The sequence below is a fragment of the Cyprinus carpio genome, chromosome B22 (genome assembly GCF_018340385.1).
Source record: "Cyprinus carpio isolate SPL01 chromosome B22, ASM1834038v1, whole genome shotgun sequence".
Taxonomy (NCBI): domain Eukaryota; kingdom Metazoa; phylum Chordata; class Actinopteri; order Cypriniformes; family Cyprinidae; genus Cyprinus; species Cyprinus carpio.
In genome coordinates this window covers 17,705,390-17,725,136 of record NC_056618.1, presented here as the reverse complement: position 1 = coordinate 17,725,136, position 19,747 = coordinate 17,705,390, and the positions used below count along the sequence as shown (strand labels likewise).

The 19,747-nt window shown below is 35.3% G+C and overlaps 1 protein-coding gene across 4 annotated transcripts; it reads right to left on the bottom strand.

Annotated features, from left to right (window-relative positions):
- Positions 1–2,331: 2,331 nt before the first annotated feature.
- LOC109092328 lies at positions 2,332–18,671 on the bottom strand. Of its 4 annotated transcripts, none has more exons than XM_042749732.1 (6): positions 18,402–18,671; positions 5,152–5,475; positions 4,100–4,396; positions 3,611–3,691; positions 3,437–3,504; positions 2,332–3,152 (listed from the first exon to the last, which is right to left on the bottom strand). In XM_042749732.1, the coding sequence occupies exons 1-6, from the start codon at positions 18,448–18,450 to the stop codon at positions 3,105–3,107; spliced, it is 867 nt and encodes a 288-aa protein (XP_042605666.1). In that variant the 5' UTR covers positions 18,451–18,671; the 3' UTR covers positions 2,332–3,104. The 4 variants fall into 4 exon arrangements, with proteins under 4 accessions (XP_042605666.1, XP_042605665.1, XP_042605667.1 ...); XM_042749731.1 differs by lacking the exon at positions 18,402–18,671 and adding an exon at positions 5,783–6,072; XM_042749733.1 differs by lacking the exons at positions 3,611–3,691; positions 18,402–18,671 and adding an exon at positions 5,783–6,072.
- Between the last annotated feature and the right edge of the window lie 1,076 nt (positions 18,672–19,747).

Genomic DNA, 19,747 nt, shown 5'->3' with positions numbered 1-19,747 from the left:
TTAGCCCAACACTTTTTCTCATGTTCTAAAGAAAGATGTCATTGTGGACTTTTCATAAAAGAACCTTGTCTCTGCTTGTCGTAAAACATGGTGAATTCAAGTCAGTGACACCAGAGGGAGCCAGAGCTTTAAACTTTAAATAATGTGGATCTCTTCCTAAATAGGATGTGACAATAGAATCCCAAAGAGTCCCAAAGCCACAATCCATTGTGCTTTTGAGTTTTATTTGGTATTTGGTCTATTATTTTTTTATTTTACATTTTGCATGTTGCTCATTGTTATTATTATTATAAAATACGGGATTAGTTTCCACTGTTATGATTATATTTATATATATATGAGACCAGATGAAACTTCTGAATGATCTAAGCTAACAGAGTGTGTTAAAAATGTAAAAGATTGTATGACCAATAATTTTCTCCTATTAAATTCAGATAAGACAGATATATTACTTATTGGACCAGAAAATATTACACAGAATCTCTTGATGTACTGTTACTTCCTCTACTGTCAAAAATCTGGGTGTTATATTAGACAGCAACTTGTCTTTTGAAAATCGTATTTCCCATGTTACAAAAACAGCATTCTTCCATCTTAGAAAAATTGCCAAGCTGCGAAATATGTTACCTGTTTCTGATGCAGAAAAGCTAGTTCATGCATTCATAACCTCTAGACTGGACTATTGTAATGCACTTCTAGGGGGTTGTACTGCATCCTCAATAAACAAGCTACAGGTAGTCCAAAATGCAGCGGCTAGAGACTTTACCAGGTCAAGAAAATATGATCATATTACCCCAATTTTACAGTCTCTGCACTGGCTACCTATTAAGTTACAAATTATTATTACTTACCTATAAGGCCCTTAATGGCTTAGCTCCTGCGTACCTAACTAGTCTTCTACCACGCTACAATCCATCACGCTCCCTAAGGTCACAAAACGCTGAACTTTTGGTAGTTCCTAGGATAGCAAAGTCCACTAAAGGAGGTAGAGCTTTTTCGCATTTGACTCCCAAACTCTGGAATAGCCTTCCTGATAATGTTTGGGGTTCAGACACACTCTCTGTTTAAATCTAGATTAAAAACACATCTCTTTCGCCCAGCATTCAAATAATGCATCTCATAATTTGTGACTGCAGTTGTATTTGATCAAATGCACATTATTGTTCTTTTTCTTGTTTTTTAGTTTTTATTTTTATTTTGTTGGTGTAGCAGCTATGCTAATTATGTCTCTATTTGTTTCTCTGTTTTGCCACGGGATTTCCACAAGCTCCAGTCTGGATCCAGAACACCTGAGAAGAGATGATGCTGGCCCCCTCAGAGGACCTCAGATGATGCTAACCCTGAATCAACAAACAGAACTAACAAATATTGCTTCTTACTATGCAGTACTATGCAATTACTATGCAATCACATTATAATTGCTGTTAATAGTGTTCATCGTCTGGTTAACTATGTCTTGACTCTTGTATTAATTTTTTTTATGAATTTTTGTGTAATATGATTATTATTGTTGTCCACTTATAAGTTACTACTAATATTGTAGAAACTTAATTTTCTGTAAAGTTGCTTTGCAATTATTTGTATTGTAAAAAGCGCTATACAAATAAACTTGAATTGAATAGATTTTTGAGGTGTTCTTAAAAGTTGTGATGGTTTCAGCTGATAGAGGCTGGAAGCTTCTTTCAACACTGAGGAACAGAGCTGATGAAGGTTCAGGAAAACAACCTTGTACTTCATTTTGATGAAGTCAGCGTGCTGCTCATTCCCTGATCACAGAGAGAGGGAGAACACATACAGTATAAACCTGGAAAGGTGTTGGTCCAGACTTCCAGAGTGCCAGTCTTGAAGCCCAAAGTTCAAGTTAAAAGATGGTTGGTGAAGAGATACTTTAATAATCACCAATATAGGACACTGGTCATCTTTTTAAGTGCTTTTTATAAATAGGTTGAGGGTGAAGACACAATGTAAGGAGGTGGGAGCTGACTCGTCACCTCTCAATTTTATTTTTAAACATCATTTGGAGCACAGTTTCAGGAATGAAAAACAGCCGAAAGAAACAAACAGTAACACACCAACAAACAACAAAATCACCAAATGAAAGAAAAATAAAATTAAACAACAATAAAGTATATATATATATATATATATATATATATATATATATATATATATATATATATATATATATATATATATATATATATAAATGTATATAAAAATATAAAAATACAAAAACAAAAAAGTGTACACACACACACATACATATATATATATATATACATATATATATATATATATATATATATATATATATATATAATATATATGGAAATGACTAGTATATATATATGACACGCACTCCTAAAGCATTACAAAATATATAAAATCATACAAAATAATACTGTGAAATGTGGAGTGAAATGAAAATATTCATATTTACAAAAACTACCTCACTAATCTGACACTAATATTTAACACTAGCTGCTCCTAATTGAAATTTAATGAAACACATGTAAGGAGAAACACTGGTGTTATCAAAGTGACATCGGTGGTGCTTCTCATTTCTTATCTGTGCATCCTCATTTCCTTTCCTCGCTACATTTCCTTGCGTCTTAGCTCCACCAAGATATAAGGGAGATACAAGAAAAGGAAACAAGGACGGAGGAATCAAAGCAACATCAGCTGCACTAAATGGATCTGTCCTTATGTTGTTGAAGTTCATTATTAAAGGCATTTATAATAAATATTAATAAAGCAAGATGCCCTGTTAAAATAAATAACATGTATGGATTATTTAAACTGCAAAGGTAAAATATAAATGTAAATTATTATGACAGATGTGAAGGGGTTTTAATGGCAAAGGACTGCCAAGAGGGCATGATCGACAGTTAAAGCAACTATCATATTTCATTTTGTTACATGTCATGTTTAGGGGCATGAAAATGTCCCCTCAATAAAAGACTGCTGTGTAAAAATCTTGGACATATTTCATATGTCTATAGTGCAAATTTTACATATTTGAAAATTCTGCATTTAGTTGATCCTAATAAACTTATTGTCACAGTTGTAAATACGATGGCTTTCTTCTTTCATCCAGGGGTCCTTCATGTCTTAACAGTTGAATATAATGTTTGATCTGCTGCAACGTTATCCTGCAAGGAAACATCACAATCAAAAATAAAATCAAGTAGGTTCAAACACACTGAATTATAAACGTGAACGACAGAATAATTTAAAACAATGGCTCTATTTCCACAGGTGAGCAGAATGAGTGAAGGAAAACACTTTTTCATTTTAGCGTCATCACATCAGAGCACAGCAGTGTGATAACATATTCTCAGACACATACACAACAGACTTCAGGTTTTTAAAGAAGCTGAGGGTGTTTACACAAGCACAAAAGGCAGAGTTCACACAGAAATATGATGTATCTTACCGTACTCTTCACTCGATATGCACAGAATGTTGTGTCAGCATAAAGTATCTCTTCCTCTTGAGCCTTAACTGTTTTAATAATAATCACACATTTAATAAACCTTACTACATTTAATATATTTTTTTAATTGTATATATTTTGCATGTCATGTCTTTCTGTAGCAGTAGATCAAACCTCCAACTACAGCTAACAGCAGCAGCAGCAGGAGCAGTGCTATAACAACTATTGAAACAAGACGTGAACCCTCTTCCCGTTCTGTAATGCACAGAAAAGAGCCAATAGTGTAATCTTAATAGTTTAATCTTTAAAAATAAATAATTATTGTGATGGAATCTGTCTGAACATATTACATTTCACCTAATAAAGTAAAGTACTTGAATATTTTGATATTTGATTTTTTTTTTTTTTTTTGTTAAATTTAAAGTTATTACTCTGCAAGTATTTTTTTAAACTGCCTACAGGCTTTCATTTAAGACAAATGTCACATTGACTGGCTAGACAAATATTTGTATATGATAATATCTGCTAACAATTAACTGTCAAGATGCAAATAACATTATAGTTGAGAGAACACCTCAAAGCAGATAGACATGGACTAAATATTTCAATAAAACACTATTTTATTAATTTAACACAATAAGAGGAAAAGAGAAAATGTGATACCTGGACATGGCTGACAGAGATCAGTGTTGTTGAGATGTGTCGTCCTGTTGGTGAATGAATAAGCCACAACACAGCTGTAAGAATCATCCAGACACTCAAGCTCCAGAGGAAGAGAGAGACTGATGCTGAGATCAGACACACTGATGCTGGACAATAAACTGTTTCCTTTGTACCAGGAGAGAGTCACAGCACTCACATTCACAGCTGAACACAGCAGTGAACATCTGGACACTGATGATGGTGATGTAGATGAACAGTTTGAGGAGTTTCTGGTGATGACAGGAACAGGCAGACGAGCTGGAAATCATAAAAAAAAAAAAAAATGTTCAGCAAGAACAACTGAACATAAAAACTCTGCCTTTGCTATACCATATTTGTGTTTTGTTTTTGTTTGTTTTTTACTTTCAAAATGTAACAGACTGGTTAGAATGGCGTTCCTTACCGCCATTCCGGCATCTATTACCATATTCATGGCGAGAACCAGTTAATCCATACACAATTCGATCCATACACAAGACTTGTCTTTGCACACACACGTCTGGAGACAATTTGTAATCTTCAGTTGACCTAACCTTCATGTCTTTGGGCTGTGGGAGAAAACCGGAGCACCCGGCGTAAACCCCCGCAGACACAGAGAACATGCAAACTCCACACAGAAAGTCCTCCTGACCCTGCTGGGGCTCGAACCAGGGATTATGTCATATTTGCATGCTAAATTGACTTTTCATTCTTATACCAATTTATCCATCTAAACTATAATGATAAAATTATCTTTCTCTTTCTAAATGTGGCTTTACAACTATCATTGTACCTAAAACGTCAACACTATTGTCTTTCTTCCTTCTATTCATAATTATTTCCATCAGGAAATATAAAACAATAGCCATTATAAGGGAAGTGTCTTGCAAAACAGGGTGTAGAAAATAAGTTTCACTCACACTTTGGTTTGTCATTGAATGCTTATAAATCACAGATGAATCAGGAGAAAAATTGTTTTAATTTTGAGAATCAACACAGTCTGGATCATCATTGGCAGGACACCAATTACTCACCATAGACAGAAACACTGAATCTCTTGTATGAAGTTTTTCTGCTGCTGATGATCTGTAGTTTATAAAGTCCAGAGTCTGTGCCTCTGATGTTTCTGATGGTCAGAGATCCAGTGAAAGAGTCCATCTGGAGTCTTTTCTCAAATATTGTATTAGTGGCATCTATATTAATGTTCTGTCTGTAGATTTCTGCTATTCGACTCTCTTGAGCTCCAAACGTCCACAGTAGGTGATCATCTCTCTGTACTTTAACATCAGTGTTTAGTGTGACAGAATCTCCTTCAGTCACTGATACTGACTTCACTTCATCTGTATCACCAAACACACCTGGAGAAAAACAGTTTATAAAGCAAATGAAAAACCTGTTTAAGTTCAAGCTGAATATTGACGAGGAAGATCCACCAGTAAAATTTGTATTGCTCTTAAGGCAAGAAACTTACATGCACCAGATTTTACAGTTTTATATTCCAAAGGTTTATTAGGCTATTATGTATTACTTTTTTTAGGCAAGAATTCTGGACCTTGCATTATCCAATATTCAGATTTTTTTTCTTGTAGAAATTTATGTAATTGTGTTTAATAAGATGAATAATTCTTAATTTGCGAAAATTTGAGAACGTAAGTTATAACGTACCAGTCGATAGCAAAAGACACAGACAGAAGAAAGATGCGCTGTGAATCATTTTTCTTAACCTCTTCATAAAACACCCAACAACAGTCTAAACATGACGCGAAAACTGAGTGCGTGTAAAAAACAACTTCATCGATCTGGTCCTCTGCTCACAAAAAGATGTAGCTAAAGTTTTCCATCACCTCTTCAGTAACAACGTCCAAGAATTATCAAATTAGGCTATATGAAGATTGTTCCATTAGGTTTGAATTTTCGGTTCTGAAAAAGGAAAGTCACGCATTACGCTACACTTAGTGCACGAATACAACCCCTCCCTCCCTCTCTTTCTTTATCTGCCCCTGTTATACAGTATAATCAGCATCTTCGTCTCTACTAGAACAAACAGCACTAAGTTCTCTACTACAAATAAACTTCTTTAAGTTTAGTGCGAATCCCTCTCTTAATCCCTTTTCTTTAAAAATAAATAGTTTTTTTTATATTAATAGTTTTAATTTTTTATTTTTTATTTTTTTAAATTGTTTTTGCAAATTATTATTATTGTTATTAATAATATAAAATAATTATCTATCAATTCTTCATTATTTAATTCATTGATTATATCGAGTTCATCCATAATTCTGATCGTCTTTTGTTTGCATCTCTGCTGCTGAGTTGAATAATTTATTAAGGTCCTGTCAATTCGATTTATTTTTATAGCATAACTGACATTACCTATTGACCCAGATCCAAGAACAGTGCTTAAAATGTTTGTGCCAGTGGAATTTTTGAGATTTTTGTGCACATGTTGATAAAGAAAAAACCTTGAGAGGGGCCAAGTTTTTTCTTCTGGGAAGCTCTCCTCCTGGTACACACATAAACAACCCTGCAGTTTGTGCACATGTTGAGGAAAGAGCATTGGTGGATTTGTGTGGCACAAACCTTTAAAAGGTTTTTAGACAGGGTGTTCATTTTAGTGTTGACCCTCTTGGCTTGAAGAGCTCCATGGATTCTCCTCACATCGACAGATCCATATTGTAGTGTATCTAACACATGTTTGATACAGATGTGTCAGAATTGCTACAGACATTATTCGATACATATGGTGTACAGGGATGACCTGACATTAATTTTTGGATTAGTTTGTGTTTTTTTTTTGTCATGTAGTTAGGAAAGGCACATGTGTTTTTGTTTAATTTAATCAAGTTATATTTGATGACTTCTTTTGTTGGTTAGTTTTTGCCTTTGGTCTCCATGAAGCCATGGCAGCTTAAAATAATGATCTTCCAGCTGGAGTTGGACCACATTTAATAGCGAACATAGTGTCTGTGAGAGTCTGAGTGAACCAACATGCAATTTGCAATGCAAACCATAGAGTTCACATAACTTCAGGAAGCTTTCAGGTAAGCACACAGACATTCACCCAGTGTTCGCTGTGTACATACATACTGCATGAACAGAGGGAAATGGTAGTATGCCATTTCACACAGCTCTAATGCATGACCCCTAAACCACCGAGAAGCTGTAACAGCCTTGTTCCTCTCAATTAAGCTCTAGAAGGTTTTTTTTTTCTCTTTCTGTTAACACCTTGGTTTCTGGTTGGCCCACCATTTCCTTTTCAGCTAAGTCTCAACTTCCTTGTCAACTTTCTCATCGGGGGATGGTTAAGATTAAACATATTTGTAATACTTTTGAAAAGCATAACTGTGGAGAATACAAATCATAATATGTTTATTTAATGTAGCATCCTTTTTAAGACATCAGCTCCAGTTTAACACCTAATCGACATGAAACAACAGGAAACCAAATTTTATTAGACTTACAATGCTTCTTATTACTTTTATTTCAATCATTTACATATTTATTTGTGAAAATGCAATTTGTGGCCAGACAATGAAATCTGTTTGTAATCTGTTTTCTGGGTCTCTCAAACTCAAAATAATGCCACCATCAGGTCAAAAGGTTTCTTGATATTTACTTTCTTTAGTTTTGAAGCATGATGCTTTTCCCAAACTCCAAATCTTAATGACAAGCTACATTCAACACAATAGAATTTTAACTGTTTAGATCCTATACTGATCAGATGGGTTTTATTCAAAACCTAGAATGACACAGACCAGATGACAGTGAAGCTGAAGAGAAAGATAAACGAGAAACATTCCTTCGTAAATGTCACTAAACACTGCTCTCATTTCAAGCTGATCTTTAACCTGTAGCTGTATTTAAAGTATGTATTCCAGTTCTCTGAAACTACATTTGTTTTCAGTGTAGCACAAAGGGTGGTAAAGGAGTTTCACAAGAGCTTGTGAGCAAAGCACTCGCTGTGGCCACAATATAACAACCCTTATAGCACACCTAACACCTTATACACACTAACACTCAAGTGCACTCTTGCGTGTCCAGTAATAGGTATATGCCAAAACACCTGCTGCTGCATTCAACAACAACAAAAAGTCTTGATACCCTGAACTGACCTAAATGTATCATTTTGAATCTAACACTGAGCTGCTAGTAAAGGCACAAAGCATCTCATGTTCATTCTGCATTTCAAAAAGGGCCCTTGTGCACAACTTCTTCAGTGCAAAACATTTTTTGTGACAAACATGTCAACTTTAATGCCATTTCCAATGGCTGCAGTAAATACTGTAGTGGTAATGTTGCAGTAACTGCACATGTTTGACTTACAAGACTTTGTGGTTTTAAAGCTTTTTGCACACTGATACTGTTTTAAAGGCACAGAATGTAAAATCATAAAGATGCCCTGGCATCTTTCTCTCACACAAAAATTATATTGAGTAAATTAAACAGAATCAGATTTTGATCTCTAGACAGTCTATAGTCTATACTAAAAAAAAAAAAAAAAAAAAAAAAAATCTGGAACAAAATGGTCTTCTATTGTGGTCAGGTTGTCATATGTGCGTCTTGTGATGCAAATCGTGCTGAACACAATTTCTCAAATAAAATGCTTTCAGTTCATTTTGCTCTTCTTTAACACACTATGTTAGTTTTGGCCACGTAACTCACATATATTTGCAATCAGCTGGGAAAAAATGCAAATCGTGCTGAACACAATTTCAAAAAAAAAAAAAAAAAAAAAAAAAAAAAAAAAAAAAAAAAAAAAAAAAAAAAAGTATTTCTTATGCTGAAATAGCATTATAAAGCTTGTATTTCAGGTTGGTCCAGGCATTTCAGGGCACTTTTTGTTTTTATGCAGACCAGAGCTTCTAGAGTCAGCTGCCGTGAAGGGATGGCTTTATCAATCGGTAGTTGGCTTTTATTTTGGGACTTTCTCCTATTCATAGTACAATAACTGTGTCCCAATTCAGAGGCTGCATCCTTCAAAGGCCTCAAAGATCGAACCACATGTTGTTGATTCCCTTTTTATGATAATTACATTAAAAACAAACTAAAAAGAAGTTGTATGTAGCTTTACAGTCTATGTAGCTTTATACTTCATTTTCATATTTTATACAAATCAAATAAATCATTCAAAGAATAAATTAGCTCTTATTTTAATAGTTGCATATCTAGTCTGTCCTGCAAACAGTTGTAATTTCCTACATCAGCTCCATCACTTATGATCTACTTCCTCTGTATGGGTTTAAAGTTAGTCTTCCCCCACATCCTACAGCCTACACAAAACCACCAGAGCTTGAACCACAATCAAGATAGACAGAGAAACACTGGTCAGTCATAATGCAACTTAATATATTTATGTCCTCTTTATGCACACACTCACGCATAACATCTTATGCCTTAAACCAGCATGTCAATCATCCTGTAGCAGTAAGAGAATGCAGTGCACAGCTGAATTCTGCGCAAATTGTTGTACTGCTTTGCTACACACTTTTCTTCTTTGTTAGGGTGGTAAAAATTTTAGGCTGGTCTGCCTCAGTGGTCTAACAATACTTCATCAATGTCAAAATGACTGAGATGACCAATCAAATCAATGCAGGTGCTTTATTGTTCAGAGAAGGAGAGAGTGAATTCAAAGCCACTGGAAGGCAAACCTGCAACCTTTAGCCAAAAAAGCATAATGGCTAATGCTAACACTTTCTGGATTTGGTGGTGTGCAGGGAAGGAGACCAGAGGCCGAGTTTTTTTGACAGTGAAGGAGAGGCTTCTCTACACTGAATAAACAGCTTTTGTGAGGAAACAGCTTATCCTTCAATAAATCGACAACCTGTTTGCTAATCTTCAACATATTTTACACTAAACAATATTTTCATTTTTATTTCAACTATATGTAGATTTTACCTTGATAATTTTTTTTTTATTTTTTAAGAGAAGGCAGCAAAAAATGTACAGGTAGAACTAATTTACGGCATTACTACCAGCAAACGTGTTGTTGTTAAATTAATTTAATTTTTTGAGAGAAGGCAGCATGAAAAAATAAACAATATCACATGAAAAAACAGTTTAGTCGCTGTGTTCTGAACTGGTCGGCTGGCTGACGTTTAACTGGCCAACTGCTGTCAGTTTGTATCCTGTTGAAGGAAATTGCGCAGACGAGTCACCTATGATTCTTAAACGGCCGACGACGGAGAGCCCTGGAGCGGGTCGTGTCTTTCGTGCCGAGTTTGAAACAACACCACGCTGCGATTGAGTTGCGACGGTTGCGCAGCACAACGCCCGTGCTGACGATCATCGTGGTCACGGGACCACCTCCCCACATACTCTAAGAGCGGACCCCACACAAAAGGTTCAGTAGACCTTTTTGTTTTATTAAATGAATGGTTTGTTGTTCATGGGCGTGTAAAGAACAGAAACTGCTCTTTTGTTAATAATTGGAATCTTTTCCTTGGAGTGCGTCCTAGGCCTTTTTTTTCACGCTGATGGCCTGCAACCCCAAGCAGAGTTCGGAGTGGAACTCCTGTCAGCGAACACTACTAATTACTTCAGTTTCATCCATCACACAGCCCAAAGATAAAACTGCAAGTGCTTTACACAACTATAGGACAGGAAGAGCAAAATAAACTTATCACTGCATCTGTCTAAACCAACAACATGTTTTAGTTGAAGAGTTGTTACCGTGTAGCAGAAGAAGAAGCCGCTTATCAATATTATTAACTGGTCGTTAGCTTTAAGGTCAGTTGTCCCAAAAACCATTCAAGCTGGCAATCAGTTATTATGCCTCTTATTAAGAAATCACAACTAGATCCTAGTGACAACTGGCAAATTTACAGACCCATTTCAAATCTTCCATTTATGTCTAAAAACTTTTGGAAAAAGTTGTGTATACTACTCAATTGTGCTCCTTTCCTTGCAAAAAAAAATTGAATCTCTATGAAGAATTTCAGTCCCCAGGTTTTCAAGGCCACCCAGCATAGCAACATAAACTGCACTTGTTTAAAATTACAAATGACATGCTTGCTCTGTGCGTCAGACCAAGGCTGCATCTCATTGCTAATTTTACTTTGATCTTAGTGCTGTGTTCAACACCCATAGATCACAACAGTCACTCATAGATCGATTACACACACTATACAGGTAAGTAAGGGCAGCTTTAAGATGGTTTAGATCCTACCTGTCCGATCGCTACTACTACTTTGTTTATTTAAATGGGGAGTCATCTCATTTATCACCAGTAAATATGGTAGTGCCACAAGGATCTGCCCTAGGTCCTCTGCTATTTTCATTATACATGTTGCCCCATGGTGATATTATTAGAAAATATACCGAATTAGGTTTTCCACTGTTTGCTGAGTGATACTCAACTATAAACTATTTGAGACCAGAATTAAACTTCTAACATTATCTAAGATAACAGACAGTGTGTTAATTACTTTTTTTTAAAAGATTAGATTGACCAATTATTTGGTCCCTATTAAATTCTGATAAGACAGAGATATTACTTATTGGAACCAAAAAACAGTCCACAGAATCTCGTAGATTAATAATTTGCAACTAGACTGATGCAATGTACCTTCCTCTGTCAAAAATCTGGGGTGTTATATTAGACACCAACTTGTCTTTTGAAAAATCGTATTTTCCCATGTTACCAAAAAACAGCATTCTTTCCATCTTAGAAACATTGCCAAGCTACGAAACATGTTACCTGTTTCTGATGCAGAAAAAAGCTAGTTCATGCATTCATGACCTCTAGACTGGACTATTGTAATGCACTGCTAGGTGGTTGTCCTGCATCTTCAATAAACAAGCTATAGGTAGTCCAAAATGCAGCAGCTAGAGTCCTTACCAGGTCAAGAAAATATGATCATATTACCCCAATTTTACAGTCTCTGCACTGGCTACCTATTAAGTCCCGTATCAGTTACAAAATATTATTACTTCCTTATAAGGCCCTTAATAGTTTAGCTCCTGCATACCTAACTAGTCTTCTACCACGCATCCCATCACGCTCCCTAAGGTCACAAAACGCTGGACTTTTGGTAGTTCCTAAGATAGCAAAGTCCACTAAAGGAGATAGAGCTTTTTCGCATTTGGCTCCCAAACTCTGGAATAGCCTTCCTAATAATGTTTGGTGTTAATAAACGAAGCCGCGATTCTGCACCACTCGTTAACACACGCAGAACATGCAGGATTCATATTTAAATATACTTTTCCGGCTTAATATTTACAGGTACTAGTCCATATCGTGATCTGATATAAGTGCAATGACCTACTTTTGATTAATTAATTCAAATTTAGACAAATTCTGTGACATTCCGCGTTAAAATGTAAATTCTGTTTTTATGACTGATTCGGCGATTCCATCCGCGTTTTCTGCATCGCAGAAATCATATGGCGCTACAATCATATATCAATTTAAAGAAATAACATACAGTAATAATCATGAAATATTTTGATTGGGACTCGAGTGGACTCAGGAATAAGTCCGATTCCTAATATGTTCGAGTCAAAATGCACACGAGTTCATGACAAGACCAAGACCATTAAATACGGTCTCGAGACCGAGTTGAAGACCGAGTCCGAGTCTCGAGTACTCAACACTGGACTCTAATCTAGCATTTGATAATTAATGTGGAAGTGCATGATGTAATTGCTTCATTTTTAAAATTGCATAATTTCCTCATTATACAATTGCGCCCATCAGTGGCCACATGTGGTAGCTTTTTAGACAAGTTACAAATCACAACAATAAACTGCATTTGTTTCTCTCCGTCTTTTTTGTTTTCCCCACCTGTTGATGTTGTGCTTATCCTTGTTATATACTTGTGCATGTTATCTACTGATGTTATGAGGAGAAAGTGCTTAAAGTGTAATATTTCAGATTCAGATGCCTCTAATCCTTTTAAAATGATTACTTAATAAATACTGAGGCTTTCGAGTTAACATTGTCTTGACAATGAATTTGACGTTTTTGTTTTTAAATAAGATTCTTACACAGTGACTATAAAGCCAAAGGTGTTTCAGTGGAATTAGAAACTAACAAAAAATAAATCTTGCTTTATTTCCACTTAGTGGACAAAACAGCGAGTCCTTTATTTAATGATGGACTTTCTGTGTTGTCCTCTCCACTATGAATTTATTAGTGCATTATGTGGCTCATCACAGATATGAGAGTTGAAAAAAAAGAAAAAAAAAAAGATGTTGCATTGGACACTTTTCACAAAAGATCTAATATCAATATTCCTATAACTGTATACACTGCTGTCAATCTGGGACAGTTACACTCTATGTGCTTTAGGGGGCGGCATTTAACTTCATTTACTTCCTTCCATCTAAACTACTAAAAGAGGTGCTTCCAGAGTCATAGATCCTCTTCTGAATGTCATTAACTCGTCATTGTCATAAGGATATGTCCCAAAAACATTTCAAACTGGCTGTTATTAAGCCTCTCATTACAAAAAAATGAGCCCACTCATCCCAATACTCTGAATTAATCCTGTGTGTACTTCACGAGACTCTCGAGTGCTAACCTATGCTCGTGTACACAGTGACAAAATAATCTATTATTTTGAAATATATTATATTAGTATGTATTAGTATTTGAGTCTTATTTGATGAATCTCACAAACTGAATGGAGCTCACAACATAGTTCACGACCTTCTAAGAATTACAAAAAACTACACTCTCATTGCACATTCTTTAAAGTTTCATCAGCAATGACCTGAATGCTACATTGTTATGATGACAACAACACCCCATTAGTTTTCATTACATCACAAAGAGTTGTTTGTCTGAATGTCATTTAAGGTCGCATATTGGTTGTCATTTATGTGCTTTCATCATTGTTATAGATCTTCTTGGTGAACAGAGCGGAATGAAGGTCTGAAAAACCTTTGTACTTCATTTTGATGAAGCCAGATGCTGCTCACTGATCACAGAGAGAGGGAGAACACACACAGTGTAAACCTGGAAAGGTGCTGGTCCAGATTCAAGACCCTTTTTAGAGTGCCAGTCTTGAAGAAAACCAAAGCCAAAGTGTTCAATTAAAGATGGTTGGTGAAGAGATACTTTAAATATCAACCAATGTGTAGACATTGATCATCATCTTTTTAAGTGCTTTTTATTTATAGGACGAGCGATCGAGTGGAGACACATGTAAACAGGAACACAGAACAAGGATGCCTCTCTCAATTGTTTTTTAAACATAAGTGGAAGCACAGCTTCAAGAGTGAACAATAGCCAAAGAATACGCAAACAGGCAACACAACCTACACCCAACAAAATTACTAAATGAACGAAAAAATAAATATTAAAAAATAAAAATATTTTTTAAAAATGTATATATACAACATAAATCACTGTAACTTTACACCACTAAAATTAAAAAAGTGTACACACACACCACACACACACACACACACATACCATATAGCATATATATATATATATATAATATATTATAGTAAGTACAGAGGGGCTGTGTTCAGACTGTCAGCAAAAAATTTCTATTTGCTATGGCATGTCGCAGGATAATTACGTTAAGATAGGTTTTTCAACGTCCTCTAACAGCCAAACAAAAACAACACAAACAAAAGGCAAATAAACAAAACAACAACAACAAAAAACCTTTGAAATCTGCTTGAAAAACCACATTGGGAGGTTTTTTAATATCAATCGATCTTTAACAGATGTGTCCTCAGGACTGGAGTGCTCTGGCTGCTCAACATCAGATCTTTTAATACTAATTAACATGACACTCAATTATAACGTCAAAACTGCTGATGGAAATGACATGTTTATATACATGACACCCACTCCTAAAGCGTTACAAAATATTATAAAATCAGACAAAATAAGACTGTGGAAATGTGGAATGAAATGACAAATATACATATTTACAAAATCTACTTTCAGTAATCTGACAATAATCTTTAACTTTAGCCGTGCCTCTTAAATGAAATGTAATGAAACACATGTAAGGAGGGAACCACTGATGTTATCAAAGTGATCATCGGGGTGCTTCTCATGTTCTTACTTGGAGCTACTCGTTTTCTTTCCTCAGCTACATTTCCTCGCGTCTTAGCTTCCATTTTCCGTTTGGATACAAGGGAAGGATTCGGAAAAGGAAACTGAGGACGGAGGACATCAAAGGATAACTTGGATATATATCTCGACCCATCAAGTGTCACTTAAAGCGTCATCAGCTGTGAATAAAGGCATCTGCTCTTATGTTGTTAAAATCCGTTATTTAAGGCACTCATAAGATAATATTAATACACAGCAAGATTGCCTTTTTGAAATATATGACATGTATGGCTTAGTTACAACTGCAAAGGTAAAATAAAATGTAAATTATTACGACGATGTGAAGGGGTAGGAGAATTTGATTGTGCATCATTTTTTTTAGCCAAACAGACTTCCTCGTAGGATAGCCATGTGGATCCTCGCTCAGGACTTCCTCATGAATTCCTCAATCTTCACCTCCTCGTGGTATAAATTATAGAATTGGTATGTCTCCAAGATTCTGAGCTCGATCACTCTTTCATAGTCTTACAGTTAATATATGTTTGATCTGTGCATGACATCCTGCAAGGACATCACAAATTAAAAAATAAAAATCAAGTAGGTTCAAACACACTGAATTATAAACGTGAACGACAGAATAATTTAAAACAATGGCTCTATTTCCACAGTTGAGCAGAATGAGTGAAGAAAACCTTTCAGCGTCATCACATCAGAGAGAAACACAGCAGTGTGATAACATTCCACTCAGACACTTACCACATACTTCAAGTTTTTAAAGAAGCTGAGGAGTGTTTACACACACACAAAAGGTAGTTCACACACAGAAATATGATGTATCTTACCGTACTCTTCACTCGATATGCACAGAATGTTGTATCAGCATAAAGTATCTCTTCCTCTTGAGCCTTAACTGTTTTAATAGTAATCACAAATTTAATAAACCTTACTACATTTAATATATTTTTTAATTGTATGTATTTTTGCATGTCAATACTTGCCTTCTTTTCCCGATTGTTTAAACTTTCTGTAGCTGTTCATCAAACCTCAACTGCTTACAGCTAACAGCAGCAGCAGCAGCACTATAACAACTATTGAAATGCTGAGATGTGAACTCTCTTCCCGTTCTGTAATGCTACAAGAGCCAATAGTGTAATCTTAATAGTTTAAACATTAAAATAAATAATTATGGTGATGGAGGATCTGTCATTGAACATATTACATTTCACCTAAGCATGTATTCAAGTAAAGTACTTGAATATTTTGATATTCAGATTCTCTCTTTACCGCTCACAACATGTTTTGATATTCTGCAGTGTTTACTATCATTTTTTGTTGTTGTTGTTAAGTATTTCCTTTTGAAAAAGGATTTAGGGTGGGACAAAAGGCATGCCATTTTTTAACCGTACACCAGACTTTCATTTAAGACAAATGTCACACGTTGACTGGCTGAACAAATACTTGTATATGATAATATCTTCTAACAATGAACTGTCGATATGTAAATACCATTATAGATGAGAGAACATCTCAGAGCACATAGACATGGACTAAATATTTCAATAAAACACTATTTTATTAATTTAACACAATTAGAGGAAAAGAGATAATGTGATACCTGGACATGGCTGACAGAGATCAGTGTTGTTGAGATGTGTCGTCCTGTTGGTGAATGAATAAGCCACAACACAGCTGTAAGAATCATCCAGACACTCAAGCTCCAGAGGAAGAGAGAGAGACTGATGCTGAGATCAGACACACTGATGCTGGACAATAAACTGTTTCCTTTGTACCAGGAGAGAGTCACAGCACCCACATTCACAACTGAACACAGCAGTGAACAATTAGACACTGATGATGGTGATGTAGATGAACAGTTTGAGGAGTTACTGATGATGACAGGGAACTGGCAGACGAGCTGGAAAAGATTCAAAAAAGGGTTGTTCAGCAAAGAACAATTAAACATAAAAAGCTCTGCCTCTGCTATACCATATTTGTGCTTTTTTGTTTATTTGTTTGTTTTTTACTTTGATTCTGATGCTTTCAAGATGTAACAGACTGGTGATGATGTCCATTTGTTTGTTTATTTCCTTACCGCCATTCCGGCATCTATTACCATATTCATGGCGAGAACCAGTTAATCCATACACAATAAGATCCACACACAAAACTTGTCTTTTACACACACGGGACTCGAACCAGGGATGATGTCAGTTATATTTGCATACTAAATTGACTTTTCATTCTTATACCAATTTATCCATCTAAACTTTAATGATTAAATTTTATTTCTCTTTCTAAATGTGGCTTTACAGCTTTTCTAACTATCATTGTACCTAAAACTTCAACACTATTGTCTTTCTTCCTTCTATTCATAAGTATTTCCATCAGGAAATATAAAACAATAACCATTATAATGGAAGTTTAGAAAATAAGTTTCACTCACATTTTGGTTCGTCATGAAATGCTTATAAAACAGATGAATCAGGGGAATTTTTTTTTTTAAATTTGAGAATCATCACAGTCTGGATCATCATGGGCAGGGCACCAATTACTCACCATAGACAGAAACATTGAATCTCTTGTATGAGTTTCCTCTGTTGTTGATGATCTGTAGTTTATAAAGTCCAGAGTGTTCAGTTCTGATGTTTCTGATGGTCAGAGATCCAGTTTGATCGTCCATCTGGAGTCTTTTCTCAAATATTGTATAAGTGGCATCTATATAAATGTTTTAGTCTGTGGATTTCAGCTATTCGACTCTCTTGAGGTCCAAACATCCACAGAATCTGATCATCTCGCTGCATTTTAACATCAGTGTTTAGAGTGACAGAATCTCCCTCCAGCTGATACTGACTTCACTTCATCACCAAACACTCCTGGAGAAAACAGTTTATCAAGCAAATGAAAAACGTGTTTAAGATCAAACAGAATATTAGTGAGGAAGATCCACCAGGACAAATGTTATTGCTCTTAAGGCAAGACACACACACACACACACACACACACACACAAAACTACATGCACATGATTTTACAGTTTTATATTTCCAGAAGGTTTATTAGGCTATTATTTATTACTTTTTTTTTTTTCAGGCAAGAATTCTGGACCTTGCATTATCCAATATTCAGATTTTTTTGTTGTAGAAATTTATGCAATTGAGTTCATATTTAATTAGATGATGCCTTATTTGCATATAACATTTCAGAGAAAAAAAAATGTTTCTAATGATTTTTAATTTGCGATAAATTGCGAAAGTAAGTTATAACGTACCAGTCGATAGCAAAAGACACAGACAGAAGAAAGATGCGCTGTGAATCATTTTTCTTAACCTCTTCTTAAACACCCAACAACAGTCTAAACATGACGCGAAAACTGAGTGCGTGTAAAAAACAACTTCATCGATCTGGTCCTCTGCTCACAAAAAGATGTAGCTAAAGTTTTCCATCACCTCTTCAGTAACAACGTCCAAGAATTATTAAACGTTAACAAGCGAGAAATAATCCAATTAGGTTATATGAAGGTTTTTCCATTAGGTTTGAATGTTCGGTTCTGAAAAGGAAAATCAAGCATTTCGCTACACTTAGTGCACGCACACAACCCCTCCCTCCCTCTCTCTCTTTATCCACCCCTGGTCTACAGTATGAGTACAGTAATCAGCATCTTCGTCTCTACTATAACAAACCGCGCTAAGTTCTCATACTACAAATAAACTTCGTTAAACAAATCACTCTCTTAATTACTATTCTTTAAAAGTATATTTTTTAAATGAATAGTTTTATTATTTGTTTGTCATTTTATAAAATCATTTTACCAAATAATAATAAAAATATTAGTAATAACAATAATAATTCACCACCAATGCTTCCGCATTAAATACTTCAATGCTTAGCCTATATCGAGTTCATCCATAATTCTGATCGTCTTTTGTTTGCATCTCTGCTGCTGAGTTGAATAATTTATTAAGAGCCTGTCAATTCCATCTATTTTTATAGCATAATTGACATTACGTGTTTGGCCCAGATCCAAGATCAGTGCTAAGAAAAATGCTTAAAATGTTTGTGCCACTGGAATTTTTAGAGATTTTTGTGCACATGTTGATAAAGAAAAAAACCTTGAGAGGGGCCAAGTTTTTTTGGGAGCTCTCCTCCTGGTACACATAAACACATTTATGCAAGGAATGCTCGTCCTTCAGCAGTGGTTACACACATAAACATGACCCTGCGTGTGATTGGTTGCCTATGAATGGAAGAGCATTGAGTGGAACTGTGTGGCACAAACCTTTAAAGGTTTTAGACGGGTGTTCATTTTAGTGTTGACCCTCTTGGCTTGAAGAGCTTCATGGATTCTCCTCACATCAGACCAGATCCATATTGTAGTGTATCTAACACATGTTTGATACAGTATGTTTTTTTAACATGTTTGATGCAGATGTTTCCTGTTAATGTTCGGGAGTTGCAACAGACATTATTAGATACATATAGTGTACAGGGATGACTTGATGTTTATTTTTGGATTAGTTTGAGATTTGTTGTTTTGTCAGGTAGTTAGTACATGTGTTTTTTTGTTTAATTTAATCAAGTTATATTTGATGGCTTCTTCTTTTGTTGGTTAGTTTT